The sequence below is a fragment of the Alosa pseudoharengus genome, unplaced genomic scaffold (genome assembly GCF_046254945.1).
Source record: "Alosa pseudoharengus isolate Yale_2024_CS ecotype anadromous, Long Island Sound unplaced genomic scaffold, YU_APseudo_1.1 YU_APseudo_1.1_scf_24, whole genome shotgun sequence".
NCBI classification, from domain to species: domain Eukaryota; kingdom Metazoa; phylum Chordata; class Actinopteri; order Clupeiformes; family Clupeidae; genus Alosa; species Alosa pseudoharengus.
In genome coordinates this window covers 32,841,489-32,862,390 of record NW_027468689.1, presented here as the reverse complement: position 1 = coordinate 32,862,390, position 20,902 = coordinate 32,841,489, and the positions used below count along the sequence as shown (strand labels likewise).

General features: G+C 41.5%; 2 protein-coding genes across 3 annotated transcripts in view; one reads left to right on the top strand and one right to left on the bottom strand.

Annotated features, from left to right (window-relative positions):
* arhgap20 (Rho GTPase activating protein 20) overlaps positions 1-12,430 on the top strand; it is a 44,393-nt gene extending 31,963 nt beyond the window's left edge. For both annotated transcript variants that reach the window (XM_076303762.1, XM_076303761.1), the window contains exons 12-15: positions 2,614-2,729; positions 6,183-6,372; positions 10,430-10,544; positions 10,674-12,430. In XM_076303762.1, the coding sequence (XP_076159877.1) occupies positions 2,614-2,729; positions 6,183-6,372; positions 10,430-10,544; positions 10,674-12,430 (2,178 nt within the window). The remainder of the gene's footprint in view (positions 1-2,613; positions 2,730-6,182; positions 6,373-10,429; positions 10,545-10,673) is intronic.
* A 2,215-nt stretch (positions 12,431-14,645) lies between these two features.
* fdx1 (ferredoxin 1) overlaps positions 14,646-20,902 on the bottom strand; it is a 38,236-nt gene continuing 31,979 nt past the window's right edge. Inside the window, exon 4 of the mRNA XM_076303760.1 lies at positions 14,646-15,167. Coding sequence (XP_076159875.1) covers positions 15,062-15,167 — 106 coding nt within the window. The 3' untranslated portion in view covers positions 14,646-15,061. The remainder of the gene's footprint in view (positions 15,168-20,902) is intronic.

Below are 20,902 nucleotides of genomic sequence, written 5' to 3'. Positions count from 1 at the left end.
CAGAATACAGTAAGAATTCTACAATATGCTAGTAGTAATGTCAGAAATGAACCTGTTTATAGGCCTCTTAGAAATGGTTGTTGCATCTTGCATGTTTTATTTAGATGCACACTCAATCGCGCATCCATGCAGGCAAAACATAGGACTCAAATGTGGCGACGGCACACAAGTTGGAAAAAATGTTTACAATGCACTGGCGGTGATAGCCTACAGTTAATGTGAATCGTGGACAATAACCAAAGAAAGGAATTTGCACCTCTATTCATGAAATAAAGGCTGTAGTAGTGTTTCTACATGTTGGAACAAAACATAATTTTTGTCAGAAACCAGCCTATAATGCATGGAGTAACGTGAGGCGAGTCAGACAGAAGAGGGGCTTGTCTTTGTAGCCTATTCCTGAATCTTGTCACTTTCAAACTACATTAAAATTGTGTGATTAGCCGCCAGCATAATAAAATAAAATACAAAAACAAAAAATGGCTATAGGTCCAAACCTATGAATCTAAGCATTAGTTTAAAATATGTGTAATATAGACATAAACAAAGAAACTCTACTCATAAGATACTCATAAAGTTTGGAGACAACTGGAGTCATACCACAGGTCTGTGTCCAGGGATGGATTACTAAATGGGCCTACTGGGCCCAAGAGCTCAGGGGGCCATGAAGCCCAAGCCTCTGCGTGAAGTTGCTTCTTCTCCACCCTTCTCTTCTCTTTCCACCAGAAGTCATTGTCATTTAAAAAAAAATCTTCTGGGGGAGCATGCCCCCAGACCTATCCATCTAGCATTTTTAATTTTGCATGGCAGGGAATGTATTGAAATTCTGTTTGAGGGATTTGGTCCCCCCAATGTTGACATCATGACTACGGCCTTGGATGCTATTTGTACCCTGGTGTAGATAGCAATGTGTGCAATTTACACCCTTTTTAGAGATGCAAATTTTCTTAGTAGTTCTCTTTGCTACTTTTGTCAACCGCTCTGGCCAAAACTCTTCTCATGGGAATCGAACCCCGGACTCCCGAGTGCCATACCGTTGCACTAACCACTTCTCTATGTTTCCACATACTGTTTGGAGTTTGCAGGCAAATTTAGACCTGGCCGCCATAATCATGTGATTGCTGCTAACCAACAAACTGACGGTTGTATGTATTCACTGAACAAGGACTATGAAAATAAAACACAACTTTTAAAATCATCAAAACAAACAGATATTAGTACCACTCCAAGTCTGAACAAATGCGAAGTATGACACTGCTCAGCTGGTCTTATTGTTTACGTTTTCTTCTTAAATGGTGTGGAGTCGGTGGGATAGCCTTTCCACAGCAGTGATGCATTTGTTCAGGAGAAGACGGCGACTAGTGTCACGCTCTAGTATACATGGATCTAGGCTGGAGAGGTTTATTACACCTCTGCAATGAACCTCTCCATCCAAGCTGGTCACGTTCCACCTGCCTTAAAAAACGCCATTATTAGACCACTTCTCAAAAAAACCCCCCTTGATCCTGAAGTCCTGGCCAATTACAGATCCTTTCCAATCTTCCATTTCTCTCCAAAATAATGGAAAAAGTAGTTGCCGCCCACCTTCAGGACCATCTCAAATCCAACCACCTTTTTGAAAAATGTCAGTCTGGTTTCCGTTCCGCCCACACCTTCCTTGACCTGTCTGCTGCATTTGACTTTGACTGCATTCACTGACACTGATACATATCAGCGACAGAACACATCTCCCTGGAAATGCTAAATCACGGTTGCACACTGTCACCTGTGGGGTCCTCCAGGGGTCAGTCTTTGGCCCCCTCCTCTTCATTCTATAAGTATACTCTTTTGATCCTGTGAGGGAAATTTGCTCTCTGCATTTATCCCAATCCGTGAATTAGTGAAACACACTCAGCACACAGTGAACACACAGTGCGGTGAAGCACACACTAGTCCCGGCACAGTGAGCTGCCTGCAACAACAGCGGTGCTCGGGGAGCAGTGAGGGGTTAAGTGCCTTGCTCAAGGGCACTTCAGCCGTGCCTACTAGTCGGGGTTCGAGCCGGCAACCCTCCGGTAACAAGTCCGAAGCGTTAACCAGTAGGCCACGGCTGCCCCTCGGTCCCCTCGGTCACGTCATTAGTCACCATGATATCTCATTTCACAGTGTTTCTGTCAGTGACGCATGCAAAACATGACAAGTCTTATTTGTTTTTAATTAGCCATTCTGATGTTTATGCAACTGTGGATGTTGAGACACTACTTCTCCGTCCCATATGAAAGGTGTTCACATGTTTGCAGTTTGTCTCTAATTTTAAGTTCATTGCTCTCACATCACCTGCCCAACTAGCTTCTAAATAACATGCTCACTGATTACTTTGGTTAGACGCATGCAAGTTGCAAGTAAGTTAAAGGCTTACTTACCACTTCAGAGTTTCTAGTGTAGCAGTTTACTTTCATGGTGGTCACCTCAGTAACACAGGGCAACCCTTTAAAGTCTCCAAGGTGTAGCAATGGCAGAGTGGAAGTGGAGTTTTTTTAGCAACAGAATGTACATGATACATCCAAAAGCATTTCACTAATCAGTGACTACGCTGTATGGGCTGTGCCTTGACTAGTGGCTGTCATTATGATTCAGGACTTCCTGCGGAACATTCCAGGCAGCTTGCTGTCGTTTGATCTGTACGAGCTATGGATGGGTGCCATGGATGGGCCCACGGAGGGGGAGGAGAGCCAATTGGACGCCATTCGGAGGTACAGTGGCCAACAAACAATCCCATCCATCATACTGGAAATTACTGCTGTTGTGATTCCAGTTGAAGTTGTCAAATAACTGAATTATGGCCTTTTATGTTTGTAGTTATGTATGTTCACAAAGATACTAGTTCTGCTCTGTGTCATTTTATTGTTATAACCTTTACTTAAAGCAAGGTTTAACAAGGTTAGTCTCGTAGATATATAAATATCTTTTTCAAGAGAGACCTAGCCAAGATAGCAGAACTATAGTTTCATATACAACATTTAACAATCACAAAACAAACACAAACGAGGCAAAGACAACTCAAGTGCATTCTAGTGCAAGGGAAGTTAAGGAAATTAGACACTGTAGTTTGAGAGTTTTTCTGTAGGTCATTCCAAGTAGAAGGTGCAGCAAACATGAAAGCCTTTTTGAACTGTTCGGGCTTGAGGTATATTCAATAAAATAGTGTTCTGAGACCTTAAGCCATAAGTACTCTGTATAAATGAAAGAAATTTGGATATGTGACATGGGAGCCTGCCTATAATGGCCTTATATATGAAGATATAAAGGTGAGTAAGCCAGTGATTTAACAGAGAGGGCAAATTCGCTTTGGAGTAGTTTAAAGTGTACAGTGATGAGTGAGGGGATTTTAAAAATTAATTGCAATTTGAAATGAACCTTAAAGCTCCAAGATATACAGCATCCAACATCTTCAGACACTATGATGGGGGCATTCATCTACAACAGATCACCATGATCAATAATATGGAGAAATGTGGCATCGACTAACCTTCTTCTGGCAGAAAAAGTAAAACAAGACTTGTTCCTAAAATAAAAAGTTAGCTTCAGTTTCAACTGTTTTCTAGGTTCTTTATATGAGGCTTAAAAGAAGATCAATCATCAATTAAAATACCTGAATATTTCCTTGAGTAACTCCTTCCTTGAGTTTGAAAAAAACATTAATTTGGTCTTCTCAGCATTAAGCACAAGCTTTAGTTGATAAAGCTGTGCTTGCATTCTGTCAGAAGCAATTTGCAAACACTCAAACGCCTTCCTAATGGTAGCTGCACAACGATAAATAAGTGTCTTCTGCATAAAAATGGACAGATGCATGTTGGACATTCTCTCCCACACAGTTTATATAAATAGTAATCCTTTTCCCCACGTCACACGCTCTATAAATAGATCCTACCACATGTCACACGCTACGGACCTCTGAGTTTTGCTTCTCGCAGACAAGACACTTCCATGGAACTGGAGATCCACGCCTCTTCCAGTGATCTGGAGGACAACCTCGTCCCGCCAAAACACCCGACACCCAGGGCCCATAGGGTGAAAACAATCCAATTCGTTCCCCTCGCCGCCGGTGTAGGGCCGCTACTCCCTCCACCCCCTCTATACTCTAGACCAGCCCGCCGCAGCGGGTCATCAGCACTCCGCGATTGCTTCGGTTCACAATGTCACGTTCCGGCTCCCCAGCTATTCACTAGCCACAGCAAAGGCCCTCCCACCGCCTCCTCACTTCGTAACGTTCGAGCCACCACCCGTCACAGCGTCCACCAAGAGCCTCATCTTGTCAGGTGCAGACATAGACCTTTCCACGATTTTACCCTCCCTTCCCATCCCCTCTCATAGCCGGGATTTAGTTTGCAGCGAACTTATTCTGTCTTTAAAACACTCTGGCCCAGCTACAAAAATGTTGTCCTTCCCCGAGTTCACAGTAGCTTTTTCCAAATACACCGATTAATTTGTTCCGTCTTCCCCAGCCAACGTAAAGAGCTAAATGACTATTTATCTATAATCGCTGGCCTAGCCATGTCCTACGGTGGCGCCCACTTCTATACCTTCCACCGGCTGTTTTCAGCAAAAGGCGAGCCTCTGGAATTAACCCCTTACTCGGGCGCGCTCGATACGGAGCTTCATAATTGCGTGTTCCTCGGGCTTAAGCCTGCTTGTCCCCTCTGCAACAGTCCCAGCCACGGCGCGGCTGAATGTCCACTAGTCAGCCCAGAACATCGACTTCCCAGCGCCAGCTCCAGCGTCCTTAAATTCTCATCCTACGTTCTCCGCATCCCTGATGCTACGGCAAGAGAAGCCAAGGAAGAGGATGAGCTTTTTTGGAAAGGTCAAGAAATCTGTCGAAGATTCAACTATTCGGAGTGCCCTCAATCATCCTGCCGTTACCTCCATGTGTGCAGCTACTGTGCAGGCGCCCATGCCAAGTCGGTCTATTCCGCACTTAAAAATATCAATAACACTCCCTAAAGAGGAAAAAGACTGAATCTCTTTACTGTTGAACAATTTTCTAACCTCCCAATCTCACACCAAACAAAAGTCCTCATTCTTCTAGGCCACCTCAATTCGCTATGTGAATCATCCCCCAGGGCCGCCCTTTTATTTCGCATCTTCTAAACTGCGCCTCAACAACCCCATCTCTTGAAGATATCGTATTGCTAGATGCCCAGTGTCTGGCCGATCTAAAACTCTTAGATGAATGGAATGGTCTGTGCATGTTCTATGACGACTGCCTTTCATCCCCAGAAGACCTCTAGTTGTACACTGACGCATCCCCGTGGCCACTAGATTTAGAGAGCTAACAACTGAAAAGGAATCTTCAGCCATGTTCAAACTATATCCTGTAGTCATCGCGGCCCTCCTCTGGGCGAAGGAGTGGACCTCCGAGAGTGTGCTAATTCATAGCGACAACGAAGCCGTATTGCATGCCATCAATAAATCGCGCTCAAATTCTCCTACGCTTTCTCCTATTATTAGGCGTTTGATCTGGACAGCAGCCAGCTACCAGTTCATAATAAGAGCCGCACACGTCCCAGGTTGCCACAATGAAATTGAGCACTACTGACACACGTCGTGACCTGAGCTAGCGGTATAGTTAGCAAGGAGCTCTCACCAGATGTAAAAGTTTGCCATGATTGCGTAGCCTATTTCTAAATTACATTAAACCCAAATAGTAGGCCTAAATTACCTAAATTCCATAGCCTAGGTAGGTTAGCAACACAAAATTGAGATGTAAGTGAGCAAATCAACTTGATATTAGCCTATTATTATGTGTTACCATAGCATCACTTAAACTAGCAGCCATGTCTCGCTGTTTGGCGCGACAGCTGCGCATACCATATGTGTGTGTGAGGAGAAAAGATGCACAGCCACAGGCTAGGGGAGGAGGCGCTAGAAGCATGCCTTGTGCACACGCATGTTACTTCAAAAGAACCCGGTCATTCTTAAAAGTATCGATACTAATAAAATTAGGTATCGTGACATTTTTAATTTCAGGGTATTGCGATACTTTTGTAGGATCGGTGCACCGTGCTACACTAGTTTGTAGCCTATACCAAATGAACCACTTTTTTTTGTCAATTAAGGAGTCAGTTCCAATCTAATCTCAAAGTCACGACTTTGGAGTGTTAAGATTACAACCTTTAACCCTTACCCTCTACCCATTGTAACAGATTGGTGGGCTGCCTGCCCAGCGAAAACTCGTTGTTGCTGAGTCATGTGCTTGCGGTGCTGCACCGAGTCCACCTTCATTCCCATGACAACCAGATGAACGCCTTCAACCTGGCCGTCTGTATCACTCCCAGTATGCTCTCAGGTCCTGCTTTCAGCAGCCCCGAGTTGGAGGGCGATGGAGCCAAGAAGGTGGGATAAACAGTCATACACACTAACACACCATCTGACACTAGGTTCTGTAGTTGATGCTTTCTGAGAGTTTGTGCAATTAAGTAGGCTATAGAATTATGGTGCCCACTGATATCATGTCTATTGTGGCAGCATCAGTAATGTGAAAGCAACCTCCCACTATCCCAAATATATTGTTAAAGATTCTGACACTTTATGGAAGGAGGGGGGTATTTTTTTTTTAAATGAGGCTGAGGTTCACTGGGAAATATTCTAAGCATTTCCTTCAGATTCCTGAGGTCAGCCGCCCCTCATACTCACCATCAACCCAGTGTGCTGTTTTCTGCTCACTGGCGGTTTGTTTGCTTAGATATGTATGTTGCAGCCTGTACATTTCTACTTGGGCCAACAAGCCCCATGGTATACACCACAGGCTGCACAGAGGAAATCCTACCAGCATAATGACAAACCACCTTGGCACTATGAGCTATACTCAGTCAAAAAGAAAAATGTAGTCTTGTTTTGCATCCTGTCTCTTTTAAGCTCTTTTAAATCTTTTTTTTAATCTGTCCTTCTGTTTTTTCTCAGTATCACCTTAATATTAGTGTTACAGACTATGGTTCTTGCACAGATACAGTACCCTCCAGAATTATTGGCACCTTTGGTAAAGTTGACTAAAAACAGGTATAAACAGGTATCTGTTGGTGATTTATTGTAATTTCACAATGAAAACAATGAGGAAAAATCCACCCTTGAAGGGAAGCAAACTTATTCTGAGAAAAAGGAACATCTCATAAAGAAATAAATATTTTTAACAACATGTTGTTCTCAGTATGACCATGAACCATGACTATGAACCATTAAAAGGCCCTAGATCATCATTTATTAAATATTAAAAGTAATTTATTAACACATTTCGAAATCGATTTTATATCGAAATCGATCGAAATTACATCTCAATCTCGAACTTTGAACTTAAAAGTAGAATCGGCGATGCAGCCACACCCCCAATGTCACGTCCAGCATGTATGCCGAGACGCACAAACACGTGCTGAACTGCAGCGTTAACACTAATCTAATTTTAGGCTGCAGCCAGTTAAAATATACACATCAACCTACCGAAATCAAAGCTCCTCTTGCTACTTTGAAATAACCGGTGTGGAAGTATTCATTCATTCACGTCAATTAAAACTAACTTAGCCTACTCAACTTAGCAAGTGAAAAGGTGATCTAGTTACAGTCCAAAGTTACTTTAAGGCTTAAAATGCACATTGATAAGTACATATTCCATGAACACTAACCTTGGTTCTCTTCGGAGTGTGCTGAAACAATCAAATTATCATTCTGTGTTGTTTCATTTCACTATGTTCACGTCTCTGTTTTAGCCTAATGTTAGTTCTGTTTACATTACAACCTCGCAGTTGGAACGGTTTCAAAATAAAAGCCCGCCGAAACAGAAAAGGAAAAGGCCAAAAAGAGTAAATAACATATAAGGAATGCATTAATAGTAATATTAAAAAAGATCGAAAATCGAATCGAGGATTTTGAGAATCGTGACACCCCTAGTACAAATGCTTTATTGATGAGAAATAATGTATGAGCAATACTTTACTAATGATGAACTAACCATTTACTAATAGTTTACAAAAGCTTAATAAATTATGAATTGTTTGTAGTTATTATAAAGTGTTACCCATTTTAGTTCTATGAACATTACTAGAGCCCGACCGATCTATCGGCGGGCCGATATTATCAGCCGATATTAGGCATTTTCCAAACTATCGGTATCGGCATTTATAATGGCCGATAAATGAATATTTTAAAAATAAAATAAAAACGGACGAAACACCCTTCAACCATGTCATGAGTGTTGGCGTTGTATAGTTTGTCCTCCAGAGGGCACTCTACACCGTCCCTGCTAGCAACACTCGTGTATAACGCGCCACACGTCCTGCAACCTGCTGATCCAGCCAGAGTCGGGCAGAGAGAACCAGTTATCCATCCGCGAGTGAGATCATCAGTGAAGTGTGTTCATGGTGATTTGGTCACGAGACATACATTGCTTGAAATAACAATTAAAAGAACATCCCCACCAGTTCTCTTAACTCAAATAAGCATGACAAAATTCGTGAAAACAATGTCCAGTTTTGCTGCTGTTAAATAAGCCAAGAGTGAAGCGGGATTAGCTAGTAATTACGTTACGTTGTTACAGTGTAGTTGACTGTCTGTCCTTTTAACTTGACAATGTGACTGAAGATGTATTTATTTAATAGCGTGACAGTTATAGCAGTGAGAGGTATCATCTCTCCCCGGCCTGTTATTTTGAAAGCGTATGTTTTACGATTTGCAGTATGACGTTATCCATTGCTAAATTAGGGCTCATCATAGACTAGCTAACCACAAAGCTAGCTAATGTTATGAATATCAGTGGAAGACCGCTAACGTTAACATTAATGAGCTTGGAAACCACAACGAACTTATTCTGCCTAAATAAAGTAATGATTTATTACTAGTATATCTGTAGTTACAGTCCCTGCATTGTAAAATGTAAATTAGACGTGAGAGGAGTGAACATTTAGACATAGAGAAAAAGTATCAAACGTAGCTTGTGCAAAACGTAGCTTGTGCATAAAAGTTAGCTTTTCTTTTACACGTGTGTGAAATGACGCCAAGGGTGCGCTTCAGACTGTCGTTCAGCCGCAGCAGAGTTACATAATGGATTTAGATCACTAAATAGTAGGTTTTAGAAGGCAGGCAGCAACTGATGATGGAAAATGGTTTGATGTAGCTTGATGGAAATAATTTAAAAAGTGCAGGTAAAGGGATAAGCAAGCTGACATTGTAATTATAAGGTAGCTTATAAGGCAATAGGGACTAATTATTACACACGCACACTCAAACATTTAAGAGTGACCTTTATCTTGTTTAATAATAATACAAATGATGATGATAGTAATAATGTCATCATTATTTTTTGTAATTGTTAAGTCTTAGTTCAAAGTTATATTTATGAAACTTGTTGTTATTGTGTTTTTGTTTAAAAAACTAAGTTTCATTTCTTAAGTTTCTATTTTTATACATTTTATTTATCAGAAGTTTAATATATTTCGATGTTCCACTCTGACAATATTATTTAAAAATAAACAAGTTTGTTTTTGAAATGCATTATCATATTATTTTAGTCAATACTCATAAATAACTACAAATAACTAATGTTAGGGAAATCTGTTAATGTTTTGTTGCGCGTTTCTGAAAAAAAAACAAATATATCGGCCGATATATCGGAATATCGGATTTTTAACTCAACAAATATTTGTATCGGTATCGGCCTTCAAAATCCTTTATCGGTCGGGCTCTAAACATTACCAAAAAATGCAATTACACCTTGTTTTATCCTCGTGTATTTGTTGCAGAGACCCCAAATATTGGCTCAACATTAATAAAGTATTGTATTTGCAGACAAAATAATGATTGATGATGACGTGGATACAAAGAATGAGTATACAAGACCCTCAATATCACCAGTTTTGCACTTTTTTTTCTATATCTAGCGCCTTATATAAAACTAATGGCCATGCAGTACAAACTTTTAATGGCCCAATCTTCCACCCTACAATGTTTGGGCAGACTAAGAAGAAGACAAGATGTTAATCCCCATACATGGCCTCCAAGATTAGGCATTTCTGAGTGTAAAAATTATACAAAATCAAGGGTGAAAAAATTATGAAAACATTGGAATTTAACAGAAATATTGTACATGTCTTATTTTTGGGATGTAAATATTAGGTAGACAAACTTTGAGCAAAATCTGAGATGGTACAGCAACTATATTCCTGGATTTTGTCTGACACAGATTTTGTCTGGATTTTGTCTGACACAGAATAACTCAGCTGGGAAAAGGTTTTCAGGAAAAAAATACCTATTTAAAAGCACTATTGTTCGTCCCTTCTGTTTGTGTATAAAGTAGTGAATTAAGCAAGACCTAATCTATCCATTATTGTCATTACATAAATGAACTAGTTCTGAATAAGCTTGACCTGGACCCATTCATATTTGGTGCCATAACCCTGTTTGGCAGGCTTGTGAGTTGGTGCGACTGATGATAGAGAATTGTAACGTCGTGATGAGAGAGGATGTCATGTCACTATTCAGTGGATTCCCACAGAGATGCACCAACAGCGACCTTGGATCTGGTAAACACATGCCTCTAACAGTCCTTATAAAAAATGTCAGGAAGAACACCTGATGTTACTTAATTTAATATCCTGTGTTTATTGCTTTAGAGTTCAAAATACATCTCCTCTTTCTCTTTCTATGCACAGATGTGTCTTCATATCAGATGACTGATTCCTCCTATGACAGTCTGGAAAATGAACTGGAAAATGACTTGGGATCACCATTCCCGGCCATCCAGCGTCCAGCAGCCCAGCCAGACAGCCGGAGCAGGGATTCTGTAATCACCCTGAGTGACTGTGACCTGGATCAGACAGACGCTGACCCCAAGACACCGTTCTCAACGAATCTCCTCCATCCACCTCCGACCCCTCCCTCAAGGGTGCACCAGGTCTCTCGACCATCCTCCTCTCGAACCCGGAGCCCCTCGGAAGGACCCATTCTCCTGCCAGGTTCCTGTCGCTTGCGTCGCTGCTCCGAACCCTCGATACGTAATTCCACCTTCTCCCTACTCCAGTGCCTGGAACGGCAAGTAGACCACAAAGGTAGTTACGATGACACTGTAGACAGCGCCCGGGACAGCGAGGCCAATGAGGTGTTCACAAGACACCTGAGCATTCTCCAGTTGGATAAGCCAACCACACTGGAACGTGAGGGTGCCTCACCTGATTGGCATGCCGGCAGGGATACGCAGAGACAGAAGGAGGCGACCAAAAAGCCTCCTCCACTCCATCTGGACGCCAGCTTCTCCAACCTGTATTCCCCCGCCGCCTCCCCCACTCGATCCTCCATTAGTTCCCTAGACAGCGCCTTCTCCCAGCACTCTGCCGACTACACCACGCCCTGCCCCCCACAAAGGGGCACTTTGAGAATGTCGGGGAATGTCTCCCCATGTTCAGTAGGACATCTCTCTCCATGCTCCCAAACCCAGGCGTCTCTTTTCTGCCCTGGGCCACTGATCCAATCATCCAGAGAGTCCCCAACCAAGGAGCCCTTCGATTGGGGCCACCTGAAGAGCAGTCACGGGCTGCACCCAAACTCCTGGCTCAAGCGGGACCGCCGACTCTCACTCTCGCGTCAGCATGAGGATGACATAGATTTACAGGATGGCCCATCGGACGGCTTGGCTACGGTCAGCCAGAGGAGGGAGAGGAGATCCCAGGAATCAGCTGAACCAGGCGCGAGAAGGAGATCCGTCAGCCCCCCGTCCTACCAGCAGGCACTGCTTCAGGCTCAGCACTGCAAGAGCATGTTGTACTCCCCCTCGGACCAGCCACTCACAGTGAGGGAGCTGAGGGAACTCCATCAGCAGGCTTGCACTCTTCCAATATCTGCCTCTACCAGTGCACTTCCCCCTGCCCGCTCAAGGAGGCCAGCCCAGAGGAACCTGGTCTCGGGAGGTGACCACTTGGATCTTCCTCAGGCCATGTTCTACATTCAGAGTGCTCACAACTTGGCGTTGCACCGACGCAAATCTCACTCGCTCATCCCTACTGCAGAGAAGGTTCTTCTCCCCAACCCTGCCCGCCGTGCCTCTGAGCCAATCGCAACAAGCTTGGGCCTGGATCGAGAATCCACTATAGGTCTGGAGAGGCTCCACAGGCAGGCTCTTAGGCAGACAACAGACCAGGACAGCGCGTCCCAAAGTCATGGCCTGAGGATATCTGACATTGAGCCCAGTGGGGAACAAACAGAGCCCAGGTTCTGCCTTTCGCCTGCAGCCACAAAGGCTGTGAGGGACTACTTCTCATTGCACACTCACGAAGATCCACACAGCTCATTAAAGAAGAGTCAAGAGGTGGCCCTGGCCATCGTTCAAGGTAAGAGAGAATGGAGTCGAAGATGCAGTGATCCCAGGCTGGAGGACTTTGATCAGTTGCTTTTTGCTGAAGAGTCTTATGTCTGACCAGACCAAAGGCCCAAAGACTTGACTCATGAGGCTGGGCAGAATATGGCCTTCTTTTTGTTCACAAGAACTGCTCACTGAATCATGATTCTTTATGTTTTCATTTTCCCTGCACCTAAATCTGTGTTGCCACTTTATATTCCAATTTTGGAAAGTCAGTGCATGTCACATTGCCAGTAAGTGAGTTTGCAATATGTTTTAAAGCAGAACTAGTTATTTTCTATTGGAGTTTGCTAGAATACTTGCCTTGAACAAACCCCATGCATACTGCTACTTAATGCAAATTATAGGTAATGTTACTTATCGTATGTGGTTATATTAGTGAACCTGAGCTCTCACTATGAATTCATAGTTTCCAATTTAATCAGTCCAAATGGTTTAGTCCTTACATATTGGATCAGTAGATAAGTATTGTTGGTACATTATGTGTAACTCGTCCTCTCTGACACCTGTGGAATTCAGGGCCATGTAGGCAGTATTCGGCAGTATAGCTTCATATTGCCATGTTTCATATGGTAAGTATTAATAGACTGCGGTTATGTTGACATTTTCTGCACTTGAATATACATTGCCACTATGTATGTAAATTGAGTCGATATAATAACAATAAAACCAGGTGTGACACAGGCTCAAATATTAGGCGTCTTAAGCAACCTATGAATAGCCTCTTATAAACTTGGCTTGATTTAACTGAACAGCTTTTAGAACAGCTTTCAAAAGGAAATCTGCTTAGGCCAAATAAGTAGAAGAGATTTATTACATGAGTATGTTATGTATGTGTATGTATGCGTACAATCATTTTTTGTGAATATATGCTTTATGGGATAGATGGAGCATTTTATGTACAAATTATAATGTATAGGTGCAAATTAGAGTCAAAGTTGTCAGTAAGGTGTATGTGTACAGTTATGTAAGGTTAAATTCTACAGTTAATATTGTTAAATGCAGTATATTGTTTCTTTTACCATGTTAAGAAGTATTGATGCTGCCAACACTAAGTATTTTGGTCTGTGATAATTACAGCAAATCCAAAATGAATTTGTGTTAATAGCTCAGTTTATATGCTTTATATATTATTTGTAACTTTAAGATTTTCGTACATGCCAATATTGCTGCTGTTGTTTTTTAAGTATATGCTTTTAAAGCTGGTAATGTCTATTTTTAATGTGTATATCAAACTCTTATTTCATATGAAGACAATTTGTGACCATTGAAATTAAACCATACTTTGCCATCATTGCCATCATAGTTGTGATGTAAGTACTGCAAATTTGCATGGTTAGTTTTACATTATCTCCTTTCCTAGCAAGTAAAAAAAAATAAAGAATTGATAAAGAACTGTGAAATAGTTATAATGTGCCTGATTGAAGTACCATTCCAATCCAAATAATTGAAGTTTCTTCAGTGCTGTAGCCTGAGAATCAGACAAATCTGAGGGCTATATCGTATACTCGGTGCAACCTGGCACTAAACGTGAGACAAGGCTTGTTCTTATCTAAGACCCAATTCAGTGATTTTATTTTACATTGGTGTAGGCCTACTCCTCAGTCACCATGATTTGTTTGCATCTCCACTGAAGCTCAAAGGACCAAAGATGTTCAGGCTCAGTTTGTGTGTGCACTCATGTAGCCCCCCCCCCCCCCCCCCCGTTCTCTGCATGTGGTTAAAGCATCCCTGCTTTCAAAGGGTCATGACATTTATAGGAAATGCTATTTGATGTCTGCATGACACAGATGAGTGCAACACACAATGAAATGCTGCAGTGCTCAAATGTTCCATTATCAGTCAGTGATGACCAAAAATTGCATTTAGAATTTATGTGGTAGAGAGATGCTTTATCTGTGAACTGAGTCATTGTTTTTACCAACTACCCAGACACACACAGTATGGTATGGCTCTGCAGGTAATTAATAGCAACGCAATAGGTAAATTTCTGCTTGGTGAAATGAAAGTGTGTAGCACATGAAAAAAAGTGTAGCTGTTCAGGTGATTTTATGCTGCAACAGCACTTTGTTGGTTAAAGTCCGCTGTGAAGAAGGCACTGATCTCTACGAACTTCCATCTTCAGAAGTCATCTGTTTGGTCTTCCCAGGCAGCTGACATTTGCCCAGAACACGCACATTACTTCCTGTTTAAGGAATAATGTTATACTAGGGCACTGCATTCTCTGCTCTGTCCTCTAGGGGAATCCATATTTTAAAAAAAGAGGCAAGAGTAATTACAAATGCATCTATTTATTTCAATAAAGTTGAAAAGTATAATTGATATTCTATTTTAATTGGAAGGATATACATTAGTCAATATCAGATAACAGCCTACTGGAGTACAGTGAATCACTTGATGGATACATTTTTAATTTAAAAGTTGGTTAGTTCAAGTTTGAAACATTCACTTCCCTTAAGGTGAATTTACTCTGCATTTCAGGAACAACACCTATTTTGATTCAAATTTCAGCTTGAGTAAACCCACATGATGTTTATGCCTCAACTCACTGGACAGAAGTCAGGGTGGCATGGCAACACACACACACACACCAATTCTGGTGTTATGCCTTTCCATTAGTTCTGTTCATGACATTGTTTGCTAATAGATGATAGCAGTTCCACAGGATGATCGACAGGGGGAGCAAGACTAGGCAGAGCCGTCAGACTGTCTGATGTCAGCCACACTCTCCGGCACCCGTGCAGTCATGCCATCTAGCGCCTTTGTCAGGCAGATCTGACAACCCAGACGGGACCTGCAGGAGAAAGAGAGGTTAGATGGGAGAGACACATAGCAGCGAACCAATTAATTACCTGCCTAGTTGCAGTCAAAAATATATGCAGACTAAGCATGATTATGTATTTTAAGCCTGAATTTTACACACTGATACAACTCAACAGGTTATTAAAAATACCACAATTCAGCTTTGTGCTTTTGCCATCAGTAACAAAATGTTATACTATGACGATGGTGCAAGCTGACACTATCTCCAAGACTTTCTTCCGTAATACCATTTCCAACATTTGCACACAAGAATCCTTGTCTATCCCACTACTAAGAGGAATCTATGTGAGTAGAAAGCGAAGCATGCAGGTACACACACTTCAAAACAGACACATGAGATCTTACAACATAATGACTAATCCTTGTTTTTCACACAAAGGGGGGTGCTATAATCACTGGAAGTAGGCTCACATCTCAGCAACACTTTCCTGTATAGGGTTTTCTCATCTGTCTTTTTGTCTATCCTCCCTCCCTTCCTTCCTCCCTCCAGTCTTAGCCCCTCCTTCTAATTAATTTTGTGAAGGAACGATAGGAGGAGGAGAGACCATCCTCCTATTGTTCCTTCACAAAATTAATTAGAAGGAAGGGCTAAGACTGTAGGGAGGGAGAAAGGAAGGGCCCAGAATCGGCCCAGAATTTCAATATCGGTGCATCACTACTAGTGGGCAGCCGTGGCCTAGATAAATAATAATGCTTTTCACTGACATCAGGAAAGACACCACAAATACAGTTAACATGTAGATTTTATGTGAGCAGAAATACGCTTGAAAACAAACACTTTTTTCCACACAGTTCATATCGCAAGCAACGCAACCAAAGTGTCCACGCGGCCTACGCACTTCATGCGCTCTAACAGTCCATCCAAACGAAAACTAACAGAGACTCCACGACATAAATCCACCGAAAAGAAGAAAACAGTCTGAATAATCCACGTCCAGTGCAACCCATATAATCCACAAAGAAAACATTGAATCCAACGAGGCTTTCGGTGACAAACAAAAAAATAGGATCCTTCTTACCGGATACCACCGACTCGACAACGGAGATCTCCGAGCTCAGTGCTGTCTCTCCGGTATGTCTGTGGTTCCGAGCTAAAACCACCTTTAGTTGGCAAATCCACACAAACTGTTTGTCCAGGTCTCACGTAGACTCCCTGGGTAGGGCTACTGTTCAAAAACTCCCCCGCTCCTCACGCACTTCCGCGTTTTAAACTTTAATCACATCAGCTGACGCTTGACAGGTCCCTTGCGTCACCTGACACTTACAATCAGCTGATCAGAGCTAAGACGTAGACAACAGAATAATGGTGTTCACTATAGGGCTACAGACTTACATAATATGGAGAACTAAAATAGGGCTGCAGCTATCGATTCTTTTTGTAATCGATTAATCTAGCACTTTATCGATCGATTAATCGGATAATTTTTATTTGCATTTTTAAACAACCAAAACAAATAATGGATAACAAAAATTACATTGCTGTAAAATGATCAAGCAATTGGCACAGAGGTATTTATTCTAACTCCAACATTTGGCTCCAAAACTAAGCCCATTTATTGCAATTTACCCATTTAGTGTTTATAAGTGCCAGTGCCAACAATTAAATAATGTTCAAAATGCTCTCTATAAAATTGCAACCTCTTGTGCATGACTTAGTATGGACAGCTGTTCGCCCAGCTATGTTGTGAAGTGCTGGGAGGGAGAAGAGGGAAAGCAATGTAATGTATTAATATGCACAATGAGTTTTATGCTGTAATCTAGATCTGACATCAAAGGAAATATCTGTTTTATATAGATTTCTACACCTGCAGCATTTGGCATTAGGTTACTAACAAATAATTTTACCATTATTAAAAAATAGCCTACCATTAGGCTACTAACAAATAATTTTACCATTAGGCTACTAAAAAATAATTTCTGGGGTGAGCCTATTTGCTATGGTAACCTAGCAACCTGTGTGTGTGTACACGCGTGCTGTGCGTGAGGAAAGATGAGGGTGCATGCATGTGTATAAGAAGGGGTTCTTTTTTAGGCATACTGTCTTGCAATTGAACGTGAATAAGTTTGCTACTTAAAAACATCAAAGCTAAACATTGATTACATCACGACATCGCTACAAATACAGTTTGTGATTAAAATCAGCCAACATCAATGTAGGCTATAGGCTACGTAGATAGATAGATAGCCTACTTTATTGACGCTTGGTGAAACAGCATGGAGTGGATGTTTTCGGTTCAGATGCTTGTTCTTTACCTTTATGAGTATGTAATGATCCCAAAACTTTACTTGAAAACTTTAGACATTCTCTGCCATTTATGGACATCTTGACTTCGCCATCGCGCCAGCTAAATTCAGAATGTGCTTCCTGAACAACTGTCTGTGTGGAACAATCAGATCCCTGCGCGTATAGTGCGCGTCATAGGAATTTAACGAGGCTTCGAGGCAGGGTTTTTGCCTCGAGTAATTTTTGTAATCGAGTTATTCGAGTAACTCGAAGAATCGTTTCAGCCCTAAACTAAAATGTAGAACACTTTTATGTTGGTTATCATTTCATAACACAGTCTTAAGAAAAGTGAATCCTAAAATTATGTGGCAGTGCTACAATGTGCTTATAACATACTGTAGTAGGCCATTATGGTAATCAATACAGCCTAATTTACTTTCAACTTAGTGAACCTACTGTTAATAGTATGAACTATGATGTTTTTATGATGCCTACAGTATGTTCATACTATTAACAGTAGGTTCACTGCCTGATGTTATGATTATTGTCAGTTTTCTTTGCTGTACAGGCATAGGCCTAATCTTTTTTTGCATTCATGAATATTGCAAATTCTCATTGCTGTACCTGTAGGCAATCTTTTTTTCCCACATGAATATGGCCAATTGTTGTTGCTCCACAGGCATAGGCCTAATCTTTTTTTTGCATTCATGAATATCGCATATTTTTATTGCTGTACCTGTAGGCAGAATCTTTTTTTCCCACATGAATAAGGCCAATTGTTGTTGCTGTACTGGCATAGGCCTAGTCTTTGATGTTCATAATGGCAGCTATGTAGCCATATTTCAGTTATTTGCAGATTGAGCTATGTACAATGGATATGTGTTAAGTTGTTTGCCAATAAATGACATGGCAGAAATTGTCCTTGTCTTAATTCATGTATAATGCTGAAACAAATGCAGGCATGTCAGAATTACAGTTATGCCACTTACATAATGCCTTTTTTAATGTTTGATGACAAGATAGAGACTTAAAGGAACACGCCACCCAAAATCAGTAGTAATATATGTTCTTACCTTAACTTTCACGAGTTGAGTCGTACCTCTCCCGCGTCGTTATGTGCACTCAAACGCTCTGGCGCGCGGCGCGAATGTGTTAGCATGTTGCTATGCTAGCGGGCTCTGCCGTGGCCGTAGAGAGAGTAAGATGGCATTAATCAAACACATCCACATTTTCCCTACTTAAATACAGTTGCACAAGTAGTTGATTAAAAATGTTAGGGCACACAACATGAAATGTGACGATTTTCCAAGCGAATAAACAGGAGAACTACAATGTCTGGCGCAATAGCACTTGGGAGAACTTCGACCTAGGTAGAAATATTAATTAACACCTAATTGTAGATCCTATCCACCACAGAGTTTAGAATCCATGCTTGATCGACCCCTCAGCCTCCCCCTCCCCTCTGAGCGAGAGAGAGGCACACACACTAGAGATGCGCTGATGGGCTATATTATAACATTGCTGTGTTTATAATGTATATGGGATGTTTTTAATGTAGCCTATATGGGATGCGGCGCTGCTGACGTGAGCCTAGAAAGCTCTTGCCTGTTCTTTCTAGAAAGACTGATCCAATGCAGCAAATATATTAAAAGGCTAAAGTCCTACATTGGCTATGTTGTAGCCTATATCCCCAGAATATCAGCAGCAAACTCAGTCTCCGTCTTGCAAAACAGTCTCCAAATAAAACGCACATCGGCCTGTTGCCTAGCCTATTCTGTGTGCCAATATAGCCTATCGTCCAAAATGCTTGATTGCATTGCATTCTCCACATTTTTAGCTAAATTCTCATGTACCATATCAGCGTTTTTGTTCAGTGAATCTTTTGTAAATTGCTTTACAATAGCGTCGGGCCCTTGTCAGCAGCCTTCGGCTTGACTCTTGCCACTATTCACTCCTTCGTCTTCAACATTCCCTGTAGAATTCTCAATATTTTTGGCCTCAATGTGTCCAGTTACATAGTCTGTCTGTCTTGGATTTTGTGAAATAAATGTCTAAATATCACCTGTTTGCTGCAGCTTCGGTCTGCACGTCCTTTTAAAACAGCATCTTTTTCTCTCTCGAGCATTTAATCTGCTGCCGGCTTGTCTCTCCACGTCATCCAAAATGCTTGATTGCATTGCATTCTCCACATTTTTAGCTAAATTTTCATGTACCACATCAGCGTTTTTGTTCAGTGAATCTTTTGTAAATTGCTTTACAATTACCGTCGGGCCTAGGCCTATTGCCAGGCTTGCCTCAGCTTCGGTCACGTCCTTTTACAATTTTGCAATTGTAATAAAAAACGCAATTTGGCACATACTTTCAACATGCTGCTGGCCTACTAATTAATGCCTATTGTACTTTATTTTTTGCAAAAAGAAAGAAATCCTTGATAAAATAAGTCATTCACATTACTTTACGCATTGGCATATCAGGGTGACACTATGACAAGCCTGTTCATAAGACTCCCATTCATTTTGACTGCATGGGAAGAGAGCGCATCTTTTTCAGACAGACAGCGCAATAGCTTGTAGAAGTCATACGAGTCATATCACTCTCTGTCTCTCTTTTAAATGCCTATTCCCTGAAGGCTACAATTACTATGTGTTTGATATTGAAACAAAATAACCCAGGCAGTCTCATCTAGGTTATAGCACAGGTTGAAGTCAACGTCAAGTTGGTTCTATTTACTGAGGTGAGTGTGTGTGTGTGTAAACATCTTGTAGATGACTCAGAAATTACATCGGAAGAAGAAGGAGTGAATAGTGGCAAGAGGCAAGCCGAAGGCTGCTGACAAGTTGTGGTACATGAAAATTTGGTAGCCTACATGAAAATTTAGCTAAAAATTGGAGAATGCAATGCAATCAAGCATTTTGGACGACGTGGAGAGACAAGCCGGCAGCAGATTAAATGCTCGAGAGAGAAAAATATGCTGTTTTAAAAGGACGTGCAGACCGAAGCTGCAGCAAACAGGTGATATTTAGACATTTATTTCACAAAATCCAAGACTAAGAACAGATAGACTATGTAACTGGACACGTTGAGGCCAAAAATATTGAGAATTCTACAGGGAATGTTGAAGACGAAGGAGTGGCAAGAGTCAAGCCGAAGGCTGCTGACAAGGGCCCGACGCTATTGTAAAGCAATTTACAAAAGATTCACTGAACAAAAACGCTGATATGGTACATGAGAATTTAGCTAAAAATGTGGAGAATGCAATGCAATCAAGCATTTTGGACGATAGGCTATATTGGCACACAGAATAGGCTAGGCAACAGGCCGATGTGCGTTTTATTTGGAGACTGTTTTGCCAGACGGCGACTGAGTTTGCTGATGATATTCTGGGGATATAGGCTACAACATAGCCAATGTAGGACTTTAGCCTTTTAATATATTTGCTGCATTGGATCAGTCTTTCTAGAAAGAACAGGCAAGAGCTTTCT